We start from the raw sequence: 17,993 nt of genomic DNA on the forward strand, positions 1-17,993 counted from the left end.
AAAATCCACATTATGTTTTATATGGATTTGAATGGATTTGATAGTGTAAAATAGAATGATTGAAATCCAAGAATAAAACATGTTATTTCAAAATCCATCTGTTTTGATTTCTAAAATTTATAATTCCATATGGATTTAGAAATCATCTCTCCAATAACAGCCCCTAAATGAAATATTCAAAATTATAATCATAACTTTAGGGTAATTGCAGTATATTAATGATAAATATTATAAATATGTTTATATGTTCGGGTTTGTTGGGTACCCAAACGGGTACCGGATATTACCCGACCCTAACCCGAACCCACGGGTATTAGAAAATAGAACCCAATAGAGTTTTATAAGCAAACCCGAACCCAACCCGAACCCGGTTTTTCGGGTCGGGTTCCGGGTTGGGTATTCGGGTACGGTTTTTATGCCCAGGCCTAGTGCGATTGGATGGATTGTCAATTCAGCAATAAAATTGTAAACCTTGACGTATCCAATGGCTGAAAACATAACATAGATCTAACATTGCGTTACGCTTGAGATCCAACGGCTGGAAAACATGACAGATCTAACCCTCTTATCCCCAGACAAAACACTGATTAACCCGATCAAAAACCCTAATTTGCTTTTGATTTTTTCAATTCTATTGTGATCATCTATGTGGAAACCATGAACGAAAAATTTTCTAGTAAGATCTCTCTCTATTTCTATCTATATTTCTTTATCGAGTCGATCTGTCATATAGTAAACTAATTAATGGTTAATGGATCAATAATTCTATTGTAATTTGTTTATGCGTTATACGTTTTGTGAAGGGGCGGCTAGTGTCACATACGTCTTTTGGTACGTCGAGGATTGCATGGTCCCTGAAGATCTCAATCTTAATTCGATTGAAAGGAACAATGAATAATCTCAATCTTAATTCAGCTCTTGAGAATCAATAAGGGTTATTATGATTTTCAGCTATCGGGTGGAAATCTCGGCTTCCGGTGAGAAGAAGCACATCTCCTCAGAAGACGCATCTAGAATCTACTACATATCCGAACGTGAACTCCTTTTACAAACATGAATTTTGTTGTGGGATCATAAACTTTAACTCAAGTCTCCATCATCAAATAAAATTTAAATCCTAAATTTTTATGCAAAATTTCAAAGAATGGAAGCAAAAAAATTTCAATCAATCATATAGGCTGAAATCTCCCTATTATGCTAATTGAGATGATGATGGGTTCTGCCATGCCGAATACTCCAGTAAAATCTATTAGGAATACAATATCCCACATTAAAAGTTGAGTAGGATCTTAAGTAGTATATATAAGATATGGGCCTCTCCACTCATTGCCAATTGGTTTTGAGTTGCAAGCCCACTATCTAACATGGTATCAGAGCCCGATCCGCACATACTCAACCCAATCCACAATTGGCCCAGCCTAATAGTTGGCCCGCCGATTCATACCCGAACATACCGAGATTGATGCCTAAAGAACCCATCATCTCGAGGGGGCGTATTAGGGATACAATATCCCACATTAAAAGTTGAGTAGGATCTTAAGTAGTATATATAAGATATGGGCCTCTCAACTCATTGCCAATTGGTTTTGAGTTGGAAGCCCACTATCTAACAAAATCTACATGACACCCGTGACTCTTCAACGGTTTATGCCAACCCCAATGGCAAAAGTTCACACGTACGTAGTCGCACTTTTTATCGTTTATACTTATGTGGCTGAAACGCACTTTTTTTTTTAAATCCTTACAAAAGCCAAATAATATTTGAGAATTTGCCACAAAGTTTAATTTCATGAAATAAGACAACCAATTTCTCTTACAAACAGAATATTTTAATTATCATAAAAACCTTTTAATAAAAATAAAATAAAAAACATGTGACATCTGATTGGTTTACTCAGAGCGGCTAGCGAACCTCTCAACCTTATCATCCAAATTAAGACCAACCATTGCTTCACCCAACCCACAGCTCACCTCCGCCAACACCGCCGCATCTCTATAATTCGTAACCGCCTGAACAATCGCCTTAGCCCTCTTCACCGGATCTCCACTCTTGAAAACACCCGACCCAACAAACACCCCATCACACCCCAGCTGCATCATCAGCGCCGCGTCAGCCGGCGTCGCCACTCCACCAGCAGCGAACTGAACCACCGGTAACCTCCCAAGCTCCTTCGTCTGCACCACCAAATCATACGGCGCAGCGATCTTTTTAGCAAAAGTGAAAACCTCGTCGTCGTCCATGTTACGAAGCAAACGAATAGCTCCGTTCACACTCCTCACGTGCCTTACGGCTTCAACAACGTTTCCGGTTCCAGCCTCACCTTTGGTTCTAATCATGGCGGCTCCTTCACGGATCCGCCGTAAAGCTTCACCGAGGTTCCTACAACCACAAACAAAAGGGATCTTGAAGTTATGCTTGTTGATGTGATTGTCCTCGTCGGCGAGTGTGAGTACTTCACTCTCGTCGACGTAGTCAACTCCGATTGCTTCAAGGATCTGAGCTTCGACGAAATGACCGATTCGTGCTTTAGCCATCACCGGAATCGTCACCGCGTTTTTAATCTCCTTGATCATCTCCGGGTCGCTCATACGAGCAACGCCGCCTTGAGCTCTGATATCAGCAGGAACACGTTCAAGAGCCATGACGGCGCAGGCACCTGCTTCTTCAGCGATTCGAGCTTGTTCTGCGTTGACGACGTCCATGATAACACCGCCTCGGAGCATCTGAGCGAGACCTACCTTGACGGAGAAGGGAGACTTCTGCTTCGTTGTCTCGGTCATGGCTAATTCGCCGTACACCGCCACAACTCCTGTTTCTGCCATTTAGGGTTTTGAGAGAGAGTGTGTGGAGCAGAGGAAGGTGGATTATTATATATGGAGTGAGTGAGGGTTGTGATTTGAAATATGTTTGTGGACTGTGAGTGGTCCGATCGAGAGAAGATAGTCAAAGTAAGTGAATCGGACGGTTGTGTAGATGAAGGAGTTTGGGGATTGTGATGGGAGGTGAGTGTAGAGAAAAAAAGCTATGTGTATGGAAACTTTGACCACAAGATTTATTTCCCTATGTAATAGAGTCCCGAAGAGGTGTTTTATCTTGTTGACGTGGAAGCTCACTTCCCTATAAACATCGTGTGTCGAAGAAACCACTGACTCGGATAGTGTTCTTCCTTTTTTTGGTTAGAAATATAATATGACAGAGACTAAAGATTTTGGAAATTTTTGTTACTTTAGACAGAAAAAAATAAATCAGCTATATAAGAAAATGCTTTAAGAAAATATCAAATACACTCATTGTAATATACATATAATCATGAACTGTAATTATACTCGTAAAGCTTTAAGAACTACTATTCAATAATTAAAAATGAATAAGCAACGACATTACACAAAAAATACTAATGGTGTTTCGATCCCATATCGAGTCAACAAACAACGAATGATCACTAGTCTATGGTGATCTATCGCAAAGATGGTCAAAGAGATTTGAAACGAATTAACGTAGAGAAAGAAGTGAGACTTGTCAATATCAAATGATAAGTTTATTATTAATGCTCTATTATTATAGATTCAAGAGAGTTTATCATACATACATATTAGGCTTCTGGAAAATACATGTCAACATCACAAATAACCATATAGGCAGATCCGTCACTGTCATCATCACTTTCTATCGACGACTTTTCCAAATTAGAATCATTGTTTGTCAAAGGTTCATTACACGAACCATCCTCAACTTTGTCTGCAAGTAGAGGTGTTCTTGCTGAATCATTATTTTCGGTTAGATGTTCCTCTCTACAACAGCACTGTGTAGCTACAAACATGAACCAAAACACCAGACCTGCATATGCAATTATACGATACATGTAACTGATCCCAAGTTTGTTTTAATAAGAGAAAACTAACCAAAGCTCAAATCCAATAATGAACTGACTTTTGAGACGATTGAAAAGTTTACCTATGCCAATTACATATGCAATCCATCTATGTTCATATGAGATGCTGATGCACCATTCATCATCGATGGATACTCCCTATAAACCCAGAGGCAGAGGCAGTGAGATGAAACACTCATTCAGCTAAGTGTCATGGTAATACTAACAGTGTTGGTGTTTCGTATTACGAGTAAATACCTGACTCGATGCTGGTGAAGTCACAACAACAGAATTTCCAACAAGGGACATTGCATTGAGCTTGAATGTGCACTCGCCGTTGCTGAAGGTACAGTTGTATAATGATTGTTTAGTATCATACAAGACAGCCCTCACATCAATAGTCAGTTCCACCTTGAACAAACAAACAAACATCAGGTCAAGTAAAACAATGAACGGTGCACAACCAAAAAAAACTAATCCAAAGTCATTACTTGATCAGTAATTATTTACCTCTACGTCCTTGCTCTTCTTCAAGTTAGCCACAGTAACATAATAACCTGAAGACTTACTTATCTCCAATTGAATCATACCACTCCCTGTAAAAGGACGTCTATTAAACTCATGGGCAATACAATGCAATTTTATGTAGGAACTTCCATTTGACTAACCCTGAATTAGATTCCATGACCAAGCGATGTCACGACGAAATACAATCTCGTTCAACCATGAAGAAGAGAGGCCTTGCCTTCCTGCGAATTGAGAGCCTTGACATTATCAGTATATATATCCCATAAAGGCAACAAATACAAACATAGAATCTCACTCACATTAAGACTTCTATATCCTTTTAGTATATACTAAAATATACAAATGAAGTTCAGCGATTAAGTGGTTTCCATCAATTTAGGTTTTTCTTTGTATTCATGTTTTTTTTTTTTTTTTCTAAATCTCTATCACAGCCTCACTGACAATGGTAAACCAACAAGCAAAGCACAGCAATCAGCATATGAAACAACTACAATATTTACTAACCTTCATCGACCACAAGCTCGACCGCTGCACCTTTTGGTTTTACGGTATAGGTTATATTCACAAAAGTCCCTCGGTTAAAGTAATATGGCCAACCCTGAGAGAAGTTCAATAAATTGTCAAAAAGAGAATCCAATGACAATCAAAGCTAGAATAAATCATGAGTAAAAAAAAATAGGTCAAGAGATTGAATCTTTGATTTCAATTCTCAATGACAGTTTCAAACAGTACATAGAATCTTAAACATGCCTTGTAAGAATCATATGAGACAGGAAACCCTCGGGATTCTGACCAATTCACCAAACGATTCAAGGGAGGAGACCCATAGAATCCATAAAGCTGGATCCCTGGTTTAGAGTAATCAAGCTCCTTCACCTAACAAAACAAATCCAATAAATAAGCACAACCCTTGATGATAATTGATAAACAGAACTAAAACAAGGAGATAGGAGGGACCAAACGAGACACGAACCTTAATGCTTTGGACAAATATGGAACTTGGTTCAACAAGAATGGACGAATTCGGTCCAAGCCAGATATTTTGTGATCCGTAAACACCCACGATCAGAAAAACCGACCCTGTGAGACATCATCGTGAATTAGTCAGATTCATATATAATCACAATCAAAACTGTAAACTGGAATTAAAAAACAAAAGTTGAAGAAACCAACCAAGGACACTCAAAACCATAGCGAGACCGAAGCAGTACATCTTAATCTCCGCAGGCGAGTGGAGTTGTCCATCCACGTTACGAGATCGATACCCGAGAATTGGATGATGCATTTGCATACGAACTTCCATCTCGGTGATTCTTAGAGAAAGAGAGAAACACAGAAATCTAAAAAAAAATAAAGAGTTGAGAATTTGAGGTTGATGAAACCCTAGAAGAAATCTAAAGGGATTATAAAGAAGATGAGAGAGGATCTGTGAGGTGCTGAAGTGGTTCCATGATATAGATAAGGATAAGGACACGTTTATTAGTGTAACGCTACATGTTTGTGCAAACAGGTCCACCGGCGGCGATTCTTAGTCTCTTTCTTTCTCTTCGTCGTTTAAACGGTAACGTACGACGAGAGGTCACAAAGACTCTTTTGAATAGATAACAAATCCTGAGGGTATTTATGTAACTTTTCTTAAATAAATTAATAAACAATTATTAATTTCAGATTATCTTTTTGTTTTAGAAAATTGTCTATTTTATTATTTTAATAGTTTATTTTGTTATTCCATAATTGTCCTTTGACATCGTTAATTAACTGTTAAGTTAAAAATCAATATTTGTATTTTTAAGTTAAGTGTTTTTTTATAACTCAAAGAGTTTGACTCATTATTATTAGTATGCTAAAATAAAATAGATTATTGATTTTTTTTTTTGACCTCAAATATACTATTGATTTAACTAATTACAATACATTTATTTAGGCCTTGAATGTTTTGTAGATTTTGAGAGAGATTTTGGTTTTTGTTTTTTTAGAAACTCATTTTTATACCAATCAAAATTTTAAAATTTTGGTTTTTCTAATATATAGAGAAACTATTTTATTGTAGTCTCCAATTCACGATTCTAGATTTTAGTTATCCTATAATTAAAAAAATCTGATTTTTTGCTTTTTCTTTACATTAATTTTTCTCAAAAACCCAAAACCATTTTTTGAGATTTTTCATTGAGAAAACTAATAGCAAAATCTAAAAACTAAAAACTTAATCCAAAAACTAATTGAAAAAATAGCATCCATTCATGGTCTTAATATTGTGTTAGATTTGCTAAATGGCTTGTAATAATAAAAATTAAAATTAAAAAACACTCATTGCAAACATGAATCTCCTCGTAACTTCATAAACCTCTAAGAACTGCTACTATATTTTTGGATATCGTAACAAAATATACAAAGTTATTACGTAAAAACGAGTGAGCAACAAATTCATTCATTCATGGTATTTTTGTTTTCATCCAAAGTCTCATAATTGGTAAAGAAGAAGATGATTAAAAAGAATTTTGTGCACTGGGGAGGACTGTGTCTGTGTTAGTCACCAAGATACCATCTTATTGCCTTAGTGCCTTACCCTATGGTGTGATACCACAATAAGGTCAAGAGATGAAACGAATTAAATTAGAGAAAGAAGTGAGACTTATCAATATCAAATGAGAAATTTATTATTATTATTATTATTAATGCTCTATTATTATAGATTCACTTTATATTTTACATTGAGATCTTAAGCTTTATGGTTTCGCTTCACTTTCATCATTCTCCTTCTACATATTGGACATCTCCCAGCAGCTTTTTTTATCCTGTGCCATTTCACAACGTTTGATATGTTAGATCAATCCCTAATAGGGTAGACACCATTAGCATTACAACAAGTTGTGCATTAGTGAATAAGAACTTACTTTGTTCCGCATCGAAAACAGGAGACGCAATGGCCGCATGGGAGGAAAAAACAATCTCTTGGAGCATCATAACAAATGGTACAGACACATCTACTTTCCTTACCTGCTTCCTCATCATTTCCATCCAAACTAGCATCATCGTTTGTGAAAGGTGCATTACCATCTTTGTCTGCAAGCAGAGGTTTTCTTGGTGAATCATCGTCGGTTGGATCTCCCTCTCCACCACAGCACTGTGTAGCTACAAGTATGAAGCAAAACACCAGACCTGTATATGCAATTATCATACTTGTAAGTAACTGATCCAAAGTTTGTTTTAATAGAGAAACTAACCAATGCTCAAGTCCAGTTATAAATTTGACTTTGAAACGATTGAAAAATATACCTGTGGCAATTATATATGCAACCCATCTATGTTCATATGAGATGCTGATGTTCCATTCATCTTCGATGGATACTCCCTAAGCCCAGACGCATAGGCAGTGAGAGGAACACTCATTCAGCTAAGAGTCATAATAATAATAATAGCAACAGTAACAATTTTGTTAGGAGTACATACCTGACTCAGTCCTGGTGAAGTTACGACTATAGAACTTCCAACAAGGGACATTGCACTGAGTTTGAATATGCACTCGCCATTGCCGAAGGTACAGTTGTAGGATGATTGTTTAGTGTCAAACACCACAGCCCTCACATCAATAGTCAGTTCCACCTGAACAATCATCATCAGGTCAAGTAAAACAATTAATGAACGGTGCAAAAAAAAAAAAAAAAACATAATCCAAAAAGTCATTACATGATCAGTCAGTAATTATTACCTCTACGTCCTTCCTCTTCAAGTTAGCCACAGTAACATAGTAATATGAAGACGTACTTATCTCCAATGTAATCATACCACTCCCTGTAAAGGACTTGAATTAACTCACGGTAATCATTGTGACACAATGCATTTTTTAAGTAGGAACTTCCATTTGACTAACCCTGAATTAGATTCCGTGACCTAGCGGTGTCATGCAATGGAATCTTGTCCAACGACGAATGAGGCATGAGTCGCGTTCCTGCGAATTGAGAACCTTGACATTATCAGTATTTATATCCAATAATAAAGGCAACAATTACAAACAGAAAATCTCACTCACACATTAAGACTTCTATATCCTCTTAGTTCATTCAAAAGTTATTTTCCTTTTCTAGTTGGGGTTTTGCTTTTACGTTTTAGTATATTCGAATGAAGTTCCATCAATTTAGGTTTTTCTTTGTGCTCATGTGTTTTTAAAACTCTATCACAGCCTCAATGACAATAGTAAACCAACAGGCAAGCATAGCAATCAGCATTCGACAAAACTACAATATTAACTAACCTTCCTCGACCACAAGCTGAACCTCAGAACCCTGTGGCTCAACCTTATAGGTGATGTTAAAAAGAGTCCCTTTATTAAAAAAGTATCGCCAACCCTGAGACAAGTGAAATCAGTTCAATAAATTGTCAAGAAGAGAAGTCAAAGATGGAATCAATTCTGACGAAAAAAGATTGAATTCTTTGATATCAAATCTCAATGACAATTTCAAACAATACAGAGAATCTTTTAACATGCCTTGTACATATCATGTGAGAGAGGAAACACTCGGGATTCTGACCAGTTCACCACAGAGCTTAAAGAAGGATTCTCATAGAATCCATAAAGCATAAGCCCTGGTTTAGAGTAATCGAGCTCCTTCACCTAACAAAAAAAGTTCAATAAACCATTGATTAAAAAAACAGAACGAAAAGAAGAAGGAGGTAGCTAGGGGGAACCAAACCCAGATCACGAACCTCAATGCTTTGGACAAATCTGGAACTTGGTTTAACAAGAAGGGACGAATTGGGTCCAAGCCAGACATTTTCTGATCCGACAATACTCTCCATCAGAAGAGCCGGCGCTGTGAGTCATCGAGAAACTAGTCAGATTCAGAAAAAAAGACAAAAAGCTTTCGAAATCAAAACTGTAAATTGGAAATTAAAAGTTGAAGAGACCAACCGTAGAACCACAGTGCAATAGCGAGACAGAAGCAGTAAGTCTTAAACTCCCCATACGAGAGGGTCTCTTCTTCCAGGTTACGTAATCGATAACGTTGATGTTGCATTTCCATACGAACTGAATCCATTTCGGTGATTCTTAGAGAAAGAGTCAATGAAAAAAGGTGAGAGGATTTGGGATTGAAGAAACCCTAAATTTATAGGGATTATAAAGAACTTGAGAGAGGATCTGTGAGGTGAGGAAGTGTATCCATGATTTAGATAAAGGATAAGGGCAAGTTTATTAATGTAACGCTCTATGGTTTGAACAAATTGGTCCACCGGCGCCGAGTCTGGTTTGAACGGTAACGACGAGGAGAGTGCGAGAGAATCTTTTGAAATAGGTAACAAATACTGAGGGTATTTTATGTAACTTCCTAAAATAAATAAATAAATAAAACATTAACCGTAGAGTTTATGTTTTGCTTTATTTTATTTTTTATCTGTTTTATAATTTTAATTAAAGTTCCAAATTTATCCTTTGGCCAAATTTAATTAACTGTGAAGTCTGTTCAACTCAATATATTAGTAAAGTATTTTAAAGTTAATCAACTGTTAGTTTAAGTCATTATTAGTATGCTAAAATAAAATATATTGATTTAACTTAAGTCCAGCAAACTTTATGCTAAGTGGCTTGTAATTTTTTTTTAATAGATTAACAATCCTAATGATACTTAAATCTGACTACTAGGCAACGTTATAGCAATGTAATAATGGAAGCAAAAGCATACAGCTTGATTAAGGTAATTTGTGAATAACATCATAAGCCACAAAGTTATTTAATACTAATATTTATTTTTAAATAAAAATATTTCCTACGATTTTTCAACGTTTTCGGTCATAGGATATAAAAACCATAGTTATATTTGTCGGTTCGGTTCTCAGATAGTTCAGGTTTTGAGTTTTAAAACTAAAAAGTGAAAATGACCGAAATTTGAGTTTATGTGCAAATTTTGATTTATCCAGATCTTTCGGTTTATTTGGTTTACTTCACAATTTCGATTATCTTTTAATTTTCTATGTTTCCGTAATATGGGTAAAAAATAAACAAATCCAAAAACACGCGCATAATTGGGACACCAAACTGCTTCTACTAGCAACCATTATATGAACAAAAGGAAAAAAACATAAGCTTAACAATACGGAACGCAATAACAAAAAAAAATACTAAATAGTGACCAAACAATAATAATACTATATATTAATCCGAGGTAAACCGTGAATTGAATTTTTTTTTTGATGAAAATTTATAATAAATTATTTTGTTATTATATTATTTACAATGGTTTGTGATTAAAAATTCAGTTTACTTATATAATAATACCAATACAACCTCTTAAACTACAATTTGTTACGATTAGTCAAGTGCTACAAATTATCTTGTCTCTTAGTTTGTAATAAATTAGCTTCAAATCTAAGCTGTATCTGTTTATAATTATTTTTCGATGGAAACTTACAAATTTGTCACAAAATTAACTATTTAAAAATTTGTGACTAATTTGTAACCTTGTATAGGTAATATTTGTTATAAATAATTGGAAAAAAGATAGTCAGTTACACGAACTATATCACAATACATGACCACACATGCCAACTTTAGAAATGTATACTCAACTACACGAAATATATATATATTGCATGGCCACATATACCAACTATATGATGACATGTGCTCAACATCACAACCATCTTATTCCAGTACACCTTTCATCAGAATCTGGTGTTGACCAATATTGACCGACATTGACCATTTTTTTGTTTTTAATATTAGAAACCAAAATAAAAAATTTAATTGAATTATTTAGGAATCATTTATGGTGTTTTATAACTAAAAACATATATGGATCCAAAATAAAGATATATTGTATATATATTCCATTCATTTAGTCTTATAATAGTTACTTTTTTATTTCGAAACTTAACTAAAATTAAAATAAAAATCATTTATAAGATATTAAAACTTAAATTCAAACCAGATAATCTTGTTGTAACAAATCAAATAAGAAAACTACTTATTTTAACATTATTAATTTAAAAACATCAACTTCTTACTTAATTTCTCTAAATATAAAATTAATTTTATTTAATATTCTCAACCACAAAACATTTTTCTAAAACAAAAATACTTAGAACCAAGCCCAATACATATCAAAATCATTAGAATTATTGAAAATGTTATATACTCATGGTAAAATAAAAATTTTAATATCTGAAAAATTATTAATGATTTTTCATTTCACTTTTATTAAGTTTTGCAATAGAAAAATATTTTGTATATATTTTAATTCATCCAATCTTATGATAGTTAGTTTTTTTAATTCTATTGTAACTAAAAACATCGTTATTATTTGATTTTTTTAAATACAGTGTTTTTTGTTATTTAATAAAAGCAATATATTTGATTTTAAACAACAAAAACACACAATATTTATTTTTAATATATAAAAGATAGAAGATCCAAAAAAATTATTTAACTATTGGTTTAGCTTCAAAATTAAAATGACTAATTATAAGAATGAATACATTAAAGATGTAAACAAAATATTTAGTTATATAATATAGAATATGTCTTAATTGAAAAAAACTATAAACTATTTGATATAGCAATTTATGTTTTTTCTTTAATATTATACATTAAAAAAAGGAATATTTTTTTGGTCAATATTGGTCAATGCTAGAGTCAGTTAACCGGTGTACCGGAATTGTATGTTTATGGTGTTAACCACATGACGTCATATAGTTCATACATGTACTCATGCAATACATCTACTTCATGTAGTTGAGAGTACAATATTATACTTGGCATGTGTGACCATGCGTTCTTACATACTTCGTGTAGCTAGCCATCTTTTTTCCTAAATAATTTTGTAGCAATTTCTCGTAACTATATGATCAGTTTTTAGTAGTGAGCTGCTACACAACCAAAACACCAGACAATATTATTCATAAGAAAAAAAAATCTAATTTAGTAACGCAAATATATAATAATAATATATATATATATATATATAACAATATATAATGTAAAGTCGTTGTCTTCTTTTGTGTTTTAAAATAATTAAAAACTTAAAAAATTTGTTACGCTTTTCTATAATTTTTGTTTTCTTGAATACCTTAAATACTTTTCGTACGTAGCGAATGTGTTGGTTATGAACATTGATCTTAATTTCTTCTTTAATACCTAGCTAGGATTTCTAGGTTCAAGATTCAACAGTGAATTACATTATATGAATTATGCAATATGATTTTTAATTTATATACTATTTTTGGATTTAAATAATCAATTAATTATTTTGATTTATTTATTATATTTTTCATCAATTATAACGGACACTAATATTTATCATCAATTATCGGAAATGACATAATTATTAGAATTATTTATGAAAACTGACACTAATTTTAACATTAATTATTCGTAACCGATTTAAACATTTAATATCAATTTTAACAAATGACACAATCTTGGTATCACTTCTAATAATTGACACTACGGTTAACATCACATATTCACAATTATTATAAATATTTAACATCACTTATTATTACCGTAGCTAATATAACATCATTTATATTAAGTGATTCAAAATTAACATCACTTTAAACAACCGGTGTATATTAACATCGACTATAATAAGTGATGCAAACATTTCGTTCAACCGATGCAAATATATTGCATCACCACTTCCAGAGTCACTTAAATAAGTGATGTAAAACTCATTTGCATCAATTATAACTGATGCTAATATTCAAAAGAAGCGACACAAAACACCTCTTATTTTGTAGTGTAGTAATATGGATATAGTTTAGTCAACTTTATTTCTCCTGCCAATTGATATAGTTTTGGTCAATACATATACATGAATCATTAATCATCAAGTACCACAATTTCCACCTGGTCCTCCTAAGGAGAAGGTTACTCTACTAAAGTTAAGATATCCCCAATATATTAGTCTATAACACTCGTAAGAATCTGCATAGAGTCTTGTTTTCTTAGCTTCCATATCAATGGTTTGGTAGTTCAAATTCTTCACTTTAATAAACGAAAAATGTGAACTTTTCTGGAAATTTGCAACTGGAAAATGACCGTTTCCCATTGGAGGACTCACACCATCAGGAGAGATAAACGTATTTCCTCCAAAGCGTATCAAAGAAGCTCCTTTGTTTAAGTGTGTAAATAACTCTTTGGGCCAGTATCCTATTAATTTATCGACTCTTTTTAGTACTCAGTTCCCAGTGAAGCCATCCTAATAAATATTAAAACATTAGAAAAACTATTAAATTAAATCTCTCAAATTTATAATTATATATGTGATTTGAATAAGAAACATAAAAATGAACTATATTAAAAAAATCCTGCAAGAAATACTAAAGAAGATGGATTCAAGTATTTTAAAGGATAATCCAAATAGTTAAAATTAATATAAATATTATAAATAAATAAAAAAAACTTCCAACATTCTTGTCAAATAGATGATTTATCATACATAAAGTCGAGAATTTTTTACCTGAAAAATTCATGGTTGAATAAGAGCGCTTACTTTACCACCATAAATAGAGGTATTACCATACGCTTCTCCGAGCACAGGATCTCGAGTAACAAGAACAAAGCCAGCACATTGTGTATTATAACATCCAGTTTTTTTGGAGCCATCTGCCTAATAAATAAAAATATAACATTGAATGTAAACAATTATGCAAGAATATTTCTCATGTATAAAGAACATAGTTATGTTGTAAAAACATAGATAAAAAAATAATTAATTTACTCACGGTCCAATATATTGTAAATCGCGTTGAACTGTCACCATATAATCTTGGATGCACTGTATAAAATTCAAATTTTATGAAAATATTTGTTACAAAAAGTGTATACTCAAACTATTTCTCCAATATTTCATGATGAATTTACATACATTAAATCATCATAAATTAGTTATTTTCTTGTTTTTGTGGGTAAGTATTCCACATATTTTAGGGATCTCTTACTTTATCTATGCTCATATATTTTTATATATACTTTCATTACATAAATTGTATTTGTAAGTTTTAGTTCCTTGTGTAAAATCGCATGATGTTCTATAAAGTATACATTTTGGTTTATACGTTAATTAAAAACTTACCGCCCAACCAACTTGTATGCTATTAAGTTGATCACGAGGTCCATTCTCTAACCAAATTTGATTTTTACTGTATTGGTTTCTTTGTACAGTTAAATTATGAACACTTATATAAGCCTCTGCTCCTCGATAGATGGTTCCATCTAAAATGGTCTCAATTGTTGCAAACTGTATAAATCATAAAAGTTGCCACTTTAAATATATAAAGTTTGCATGTATTATTATAATCACAACACTAGAAAGAAGATAAAAAATGTGATTGCGAATAATCAATTATTGTGCTATAAATAAGATAAAATGTTATACAGGATGGTATATATGAATATTTTAATAAAAACGATGATAAAAGAAGAAGATTTACATGTTGGCCAGGATACTCGAATGTGTCGAGATGGACGCTCTCAGTTCCATTTATTTGCCTTAAAATTGATACCATTCCTTTGGGACAACGTTGATGATCTATTTTATATTTATCGTTGTTAGTATGGATTTCATTTGAAATGAATTTTTCCTATAACATAACACAAAACAACAAGATTAAGTTTTAGAAAAAGAATTACAACATTATTCTCTATTAATTAGAGAAAATTTTGGCCACATTTATTCATATATGATTGAAAAATTTAACCACCATACCGGAATCTTGTGATACTTAAACATTGAATGTTGGAAAGCCGGTTGTTTGTATATATCCACACAATCAAAATCCTGAAATATCAATTAATTTTATTTTTTCATATCAAATTCAAAGAATTGACAAACAAAGTAGAAGTTATAGAATCTCACAAGCATAAGTCCGTTGGCCCCTAACGTTAATAGCAAATAAGACGTAAAAACGAGCGCTAGATGTAAACCCATTTTTAAGTTTTACTTGTGTTTCTCATTGATAAATTTTAGTTATATATATACGAATAGGAGTCAACTACTAATAAATTTATTGCTAGTCATATCAAATACCTCTTATTAACTTACCAAAAAATTTAAATACAAAAAAGAATAATTATTAAAAGAATCATTTTGGTCAACAATACAAAGTTATTGTTAGTCATATACAAAAAAAAAAAAAAAAAAAGTTTACTCTTACAACATATAGCACAAAAAAAAATCTTACTCCATTCTTTTAGGCCGACCATTAGAAAAGAATATTCTTTTGTTACCAAAGACCACTTTATTTGACAAGCTCAAGACATGGAAATTTCTCCAGGAGATGTTTCATTATTCATTTGCTCCAACTCTCCTTTAGTTCCTCGGAATTTGGTTATCTCTAGGACTATCACAGGACATGACAACAGAAAATTATAGGGATATCCACACAAGCACTCGCAAACGGGTCCCGTTCCTTGTCGAATCAGATCATTGTGCAAGGGGCCCTGAAACAAGATGAAAAAATAGCTAGAGAGAGATATCGAAAACTTATTTTGAGTTGTCCAAAAAACAAAATTCAAAGTTTAATACATTCATTATGAATGTGATTTATATTATGTATTTTTGTGTATTTTACATTTTATATTATATAGTATAATTTATCCTTAACTTTTTGATTCATACCTTAATGACGAGAGTCTCTAGATTCGGAGATCTTTTAAGCAGTAATGACACAAGTCTCATAGATTTTCTCGAATAGAAATGAGATATATTCTTCCATGATTACGTTTTCAAAATTTGTCTCATTGTCACGAACGCACGATTACTTGAGTAAAAACCTTCGTCTGTTAATATTGGTATGATTGTGTTTAGGTTTGGTTTATTTGCTTTGATAACCGGTCCAAACCAAACCAACCAGAAAAATTAAAACAAAACCAAACCAAACCANTTTTTTTTTTTTTTTTTTTTTTTTTTTTTTTTTTTTTTTTTTTTTGACAATAATATCTCTCTTCCTCCTCTGGCTTTGCAGTTAATTTCTCACTGTACGCTTCGTTTTCTTCTGATATTCCTTCCGAGACCTTGTCACTTGTATACAAACCAGAGCGATTCAGCACTCTCTGACTCTTATCTCTTCTAAAAAACCCTAAATCTTCACTAAAGATTGGGTCTTTGACATCGTGTCTGTACAGCACCAAGGTAGGTGCTATCATATTTACGTTGTTAACTGGGGTTTCCTTTGTTTAGGTTTGGAACTGTTTGGTAATTGTTGATTTTGCTAATTTGTATCTATATATATATATAGATATATATGTTCCTGCAGTAACGATGGATTGGTTCGGGAGTTTACCGGACGAGGTTATTTGCTATATCTTGTCTTTCCTTACGACAAAGGAGGCTGCTTTGACATCGGTTCTCTCCCAGAGGTGGCTCAATTTGTGGACACTTGTCCCTAATCTTGACGTTGATGACTCTGTCTTCCTTCATCCTGAAGAGGGCAAGCGTGAAAGGGATGGGATGCTTCAGAGCTTTATGGATTTTGTGGATAGAGTATTGGCAGTGCAGGGTGGTGATTCTCCCGTTAAGAAATTCTCCCTCAAGTGTCAGACTGGTATTGATAAGGTTCGTGTGAATCGTTGGATATGTAATCCTTGAGGTGTAAACACAACTCTTTTTTTTTTTTTTTAGTTCTCAAACATTTACAAAGACAGAGTTCATCCTTTGAAGTTCCTTATTGTCTCCTTTCTGCGTTCAGGGTTTATTACACCACGATGTGACAGACAAATGTGGGGATGCTTGTGACTGCATTTCTCGGGAGGATAAAGGTCGTTCGCCCTTATCTTGTCCAGTGAAGAAGTTGCAGGTTAGAGGGTTTCGAGGAACAGTTAGAGAGAAAGAGATGATAAGGCATTTCTTGGAGTATTTCCCGTGTTTGGATGAGATGGAGATGGATGCCGAAGAGAATGATTCTACAAACTTTGAAGTACCTAGACTTCTAAAAGTTCTTGCATATAAGCTCCACGATGTGGTCTCGACAGAGGTAGTTAGACATTCTAAGATTTGGGTACGGTCTGGGAGTTGTTCCGAGACCCAGATGGATGATATCTACTCTGAGGTATATTTGATTACCGTCTTCAATCACATAAAAATCATTACAGCGTTGAAAAAAATAACCAACTGTCGTTTCTTATTATTTTTTTTTTTCCTACAGTTCGCTCCCCGCAATAAAGAGTGTATCTACGATATGTTCTTCATAATGCGTAGAGCTTCTTCCCCGGTACCTCCTCCTCTGCGAGAAGAGATGTCTGATCAGGGCGACCTTCAAATGCAACTAGATGCTGCTAACGCCAAACTTGCGGATCTTAAGGAGAGGCAACAGGAACAAGAAGCTCAGCGTGCAGGCTACGAAGCTCAGATGGCGGGCTACGAAGCTATGTTCGATATAATTGTCGACCAGAACCCATTGCTAGAATCAGCGTGGAGGGATCGAGAGCGAGCAAAGGCGGCGTCGAGTGGTCAGGAGATGACTGAGAAGAAGCGGGACTATGATGTTCTGTTTGAAATCATTCTCGAGCAGAACCCGATGCTAGCATCAGCAATACAGGCTCGACATCCAGGGATCGGGAGATAACTGAGCAAGACCAAGCTACGGCAGCAGAGCAGA

General features: G+C 33.6%; 5 protein-coding genes across 5 annotated transcripts; 1 reads left to right on the forward strand and 4 right to left on the reverse strand.

Annotated features, from left to right (window-relative positions):
- Positions 1,756 to 2,885, reverse strand: LOC104785649 (pyridoxal 5'-phosphate synthase subunit PDX1.1). Its single transcript, XM_010510904.2, has one exon. It carries the CDS (start codon positions 2,821 to 2,823, stop codon positions 1,891 to 1,893), a length of 933 nt encoding a protein of 310 aa, XP_010509206.1. The 5' UTR covers positions 2,824 to 2,885; the 3' UTR covers positions 1,756 to 1,890.
- LOC104785651 lies at positions 3,544 to 5,938 on the reverse strand. Its single transcript, XM_010510906.2, has 9 exons — positions 5,574 to 5,938; positions 5,374 to 5,480; positions 5,151 to 5,276; positions 4,905 to 4,998; positions 4,541 to 4,621; positions 4,383 to 4,468; positions 4,131 to 4,283; positions 3,956 to 4,031; positions 3,544 to 3,838 (listed from the first exon to the last, which is right to left on the reverse strand). The coding sequence occupies exons 1-9, from the start codon at positions 5,701 to 5,703 to the stop codon at positions 3,594 to 3,596; spliced, it is 1,098 nt and encodes a 365-aa protein (XP_010509208.1). The 5' UTR covers positions 5,704 to 5,938; the 3' UTR covers positions 3,544 to 3,593.
- LOC104785650 lies at positions 7,085 to 9,625 on the reverse strand. The gene is made up of 10 exons (XM_010510905.2): positions 9,310 to 9,625; positions 9,105 to 9,211; positions 8,887 to 9,012; positions 8,653 to 8,746; positions 8,272 to 8,349; positions 8,110 to 8,192; positions 7,851 to 8,003; positions 7,677 to 7,752; positions 7,295 to 7,559; positions 7,085 to 7,195 (listed from the first exon to the last, which is right to left on the reverse strand). Exons 1-10 carry the CDS (start codon positions 9,434 to 9,436, stop codon positions 7,120 to 7,122), a joined length of 1,185 nt encoding a protein of 394 aa, XP_010509207.1. The 5' UTR covers positions 9,437 to 9,625; the 3' UTR covers positions 7,085 to 7,119.
- On the reverse strand, positions 13,865 to 15,127 carry LOC104788921. The gene is made up of 5 exons (XM_019245562.1): positions 15,104 to 15,127; positions 14,829 to 14,978; positions 14,467 to 14,635; positions 14,121 to 14,173; positions 13,865 to 14,005 (listed from the first exon to the last, which is right to left on the reverse strand). Exons 1-5 carry the CDS (start codon positions 15,125 to 15,127, stop codon positions 13,865 to 13,867), a joined length of 537 nt encoding a protein of 178 aa, XP_019101107.1.
- Positions 16,346 to 17,987, forward strand: LOC104785652 (F-box/LRR-repeat protein At3g58940-like). Its single transcript, XM_010510907.2, has 4 exons — positions 16,346 to 16,528; positions 16,635 to 16,951; positions 17,085 to 17,444; positions 17,541 to 17,987. Exons 2-4 carry the CDS (start codon positions 16,658 to 16,660, stop codon positions 17,958 to 17,960), a joined length of 1,074 nt encoding a protein of 357 aa, XP_010509209.1. The 5' UTR covers positions 16,346 to 16,528; positions 16,635 to 16,657; the 3' UTR covers positions 17,961 to 17,987.

Source organism: Camelina sativa, chromosome 5 (assembly GCF_000633955.1).
Source record: "Camelina sativa cultivar DH55 chromosome 5, Cs, whole genome shotgun sequence".
Lineage (NCBI taxonomy): Eukaryota > Viridiplantae > Streptophyta > Magnoliopsida > Brassicales > Brassicaceae > Camelina > Camelina sativa.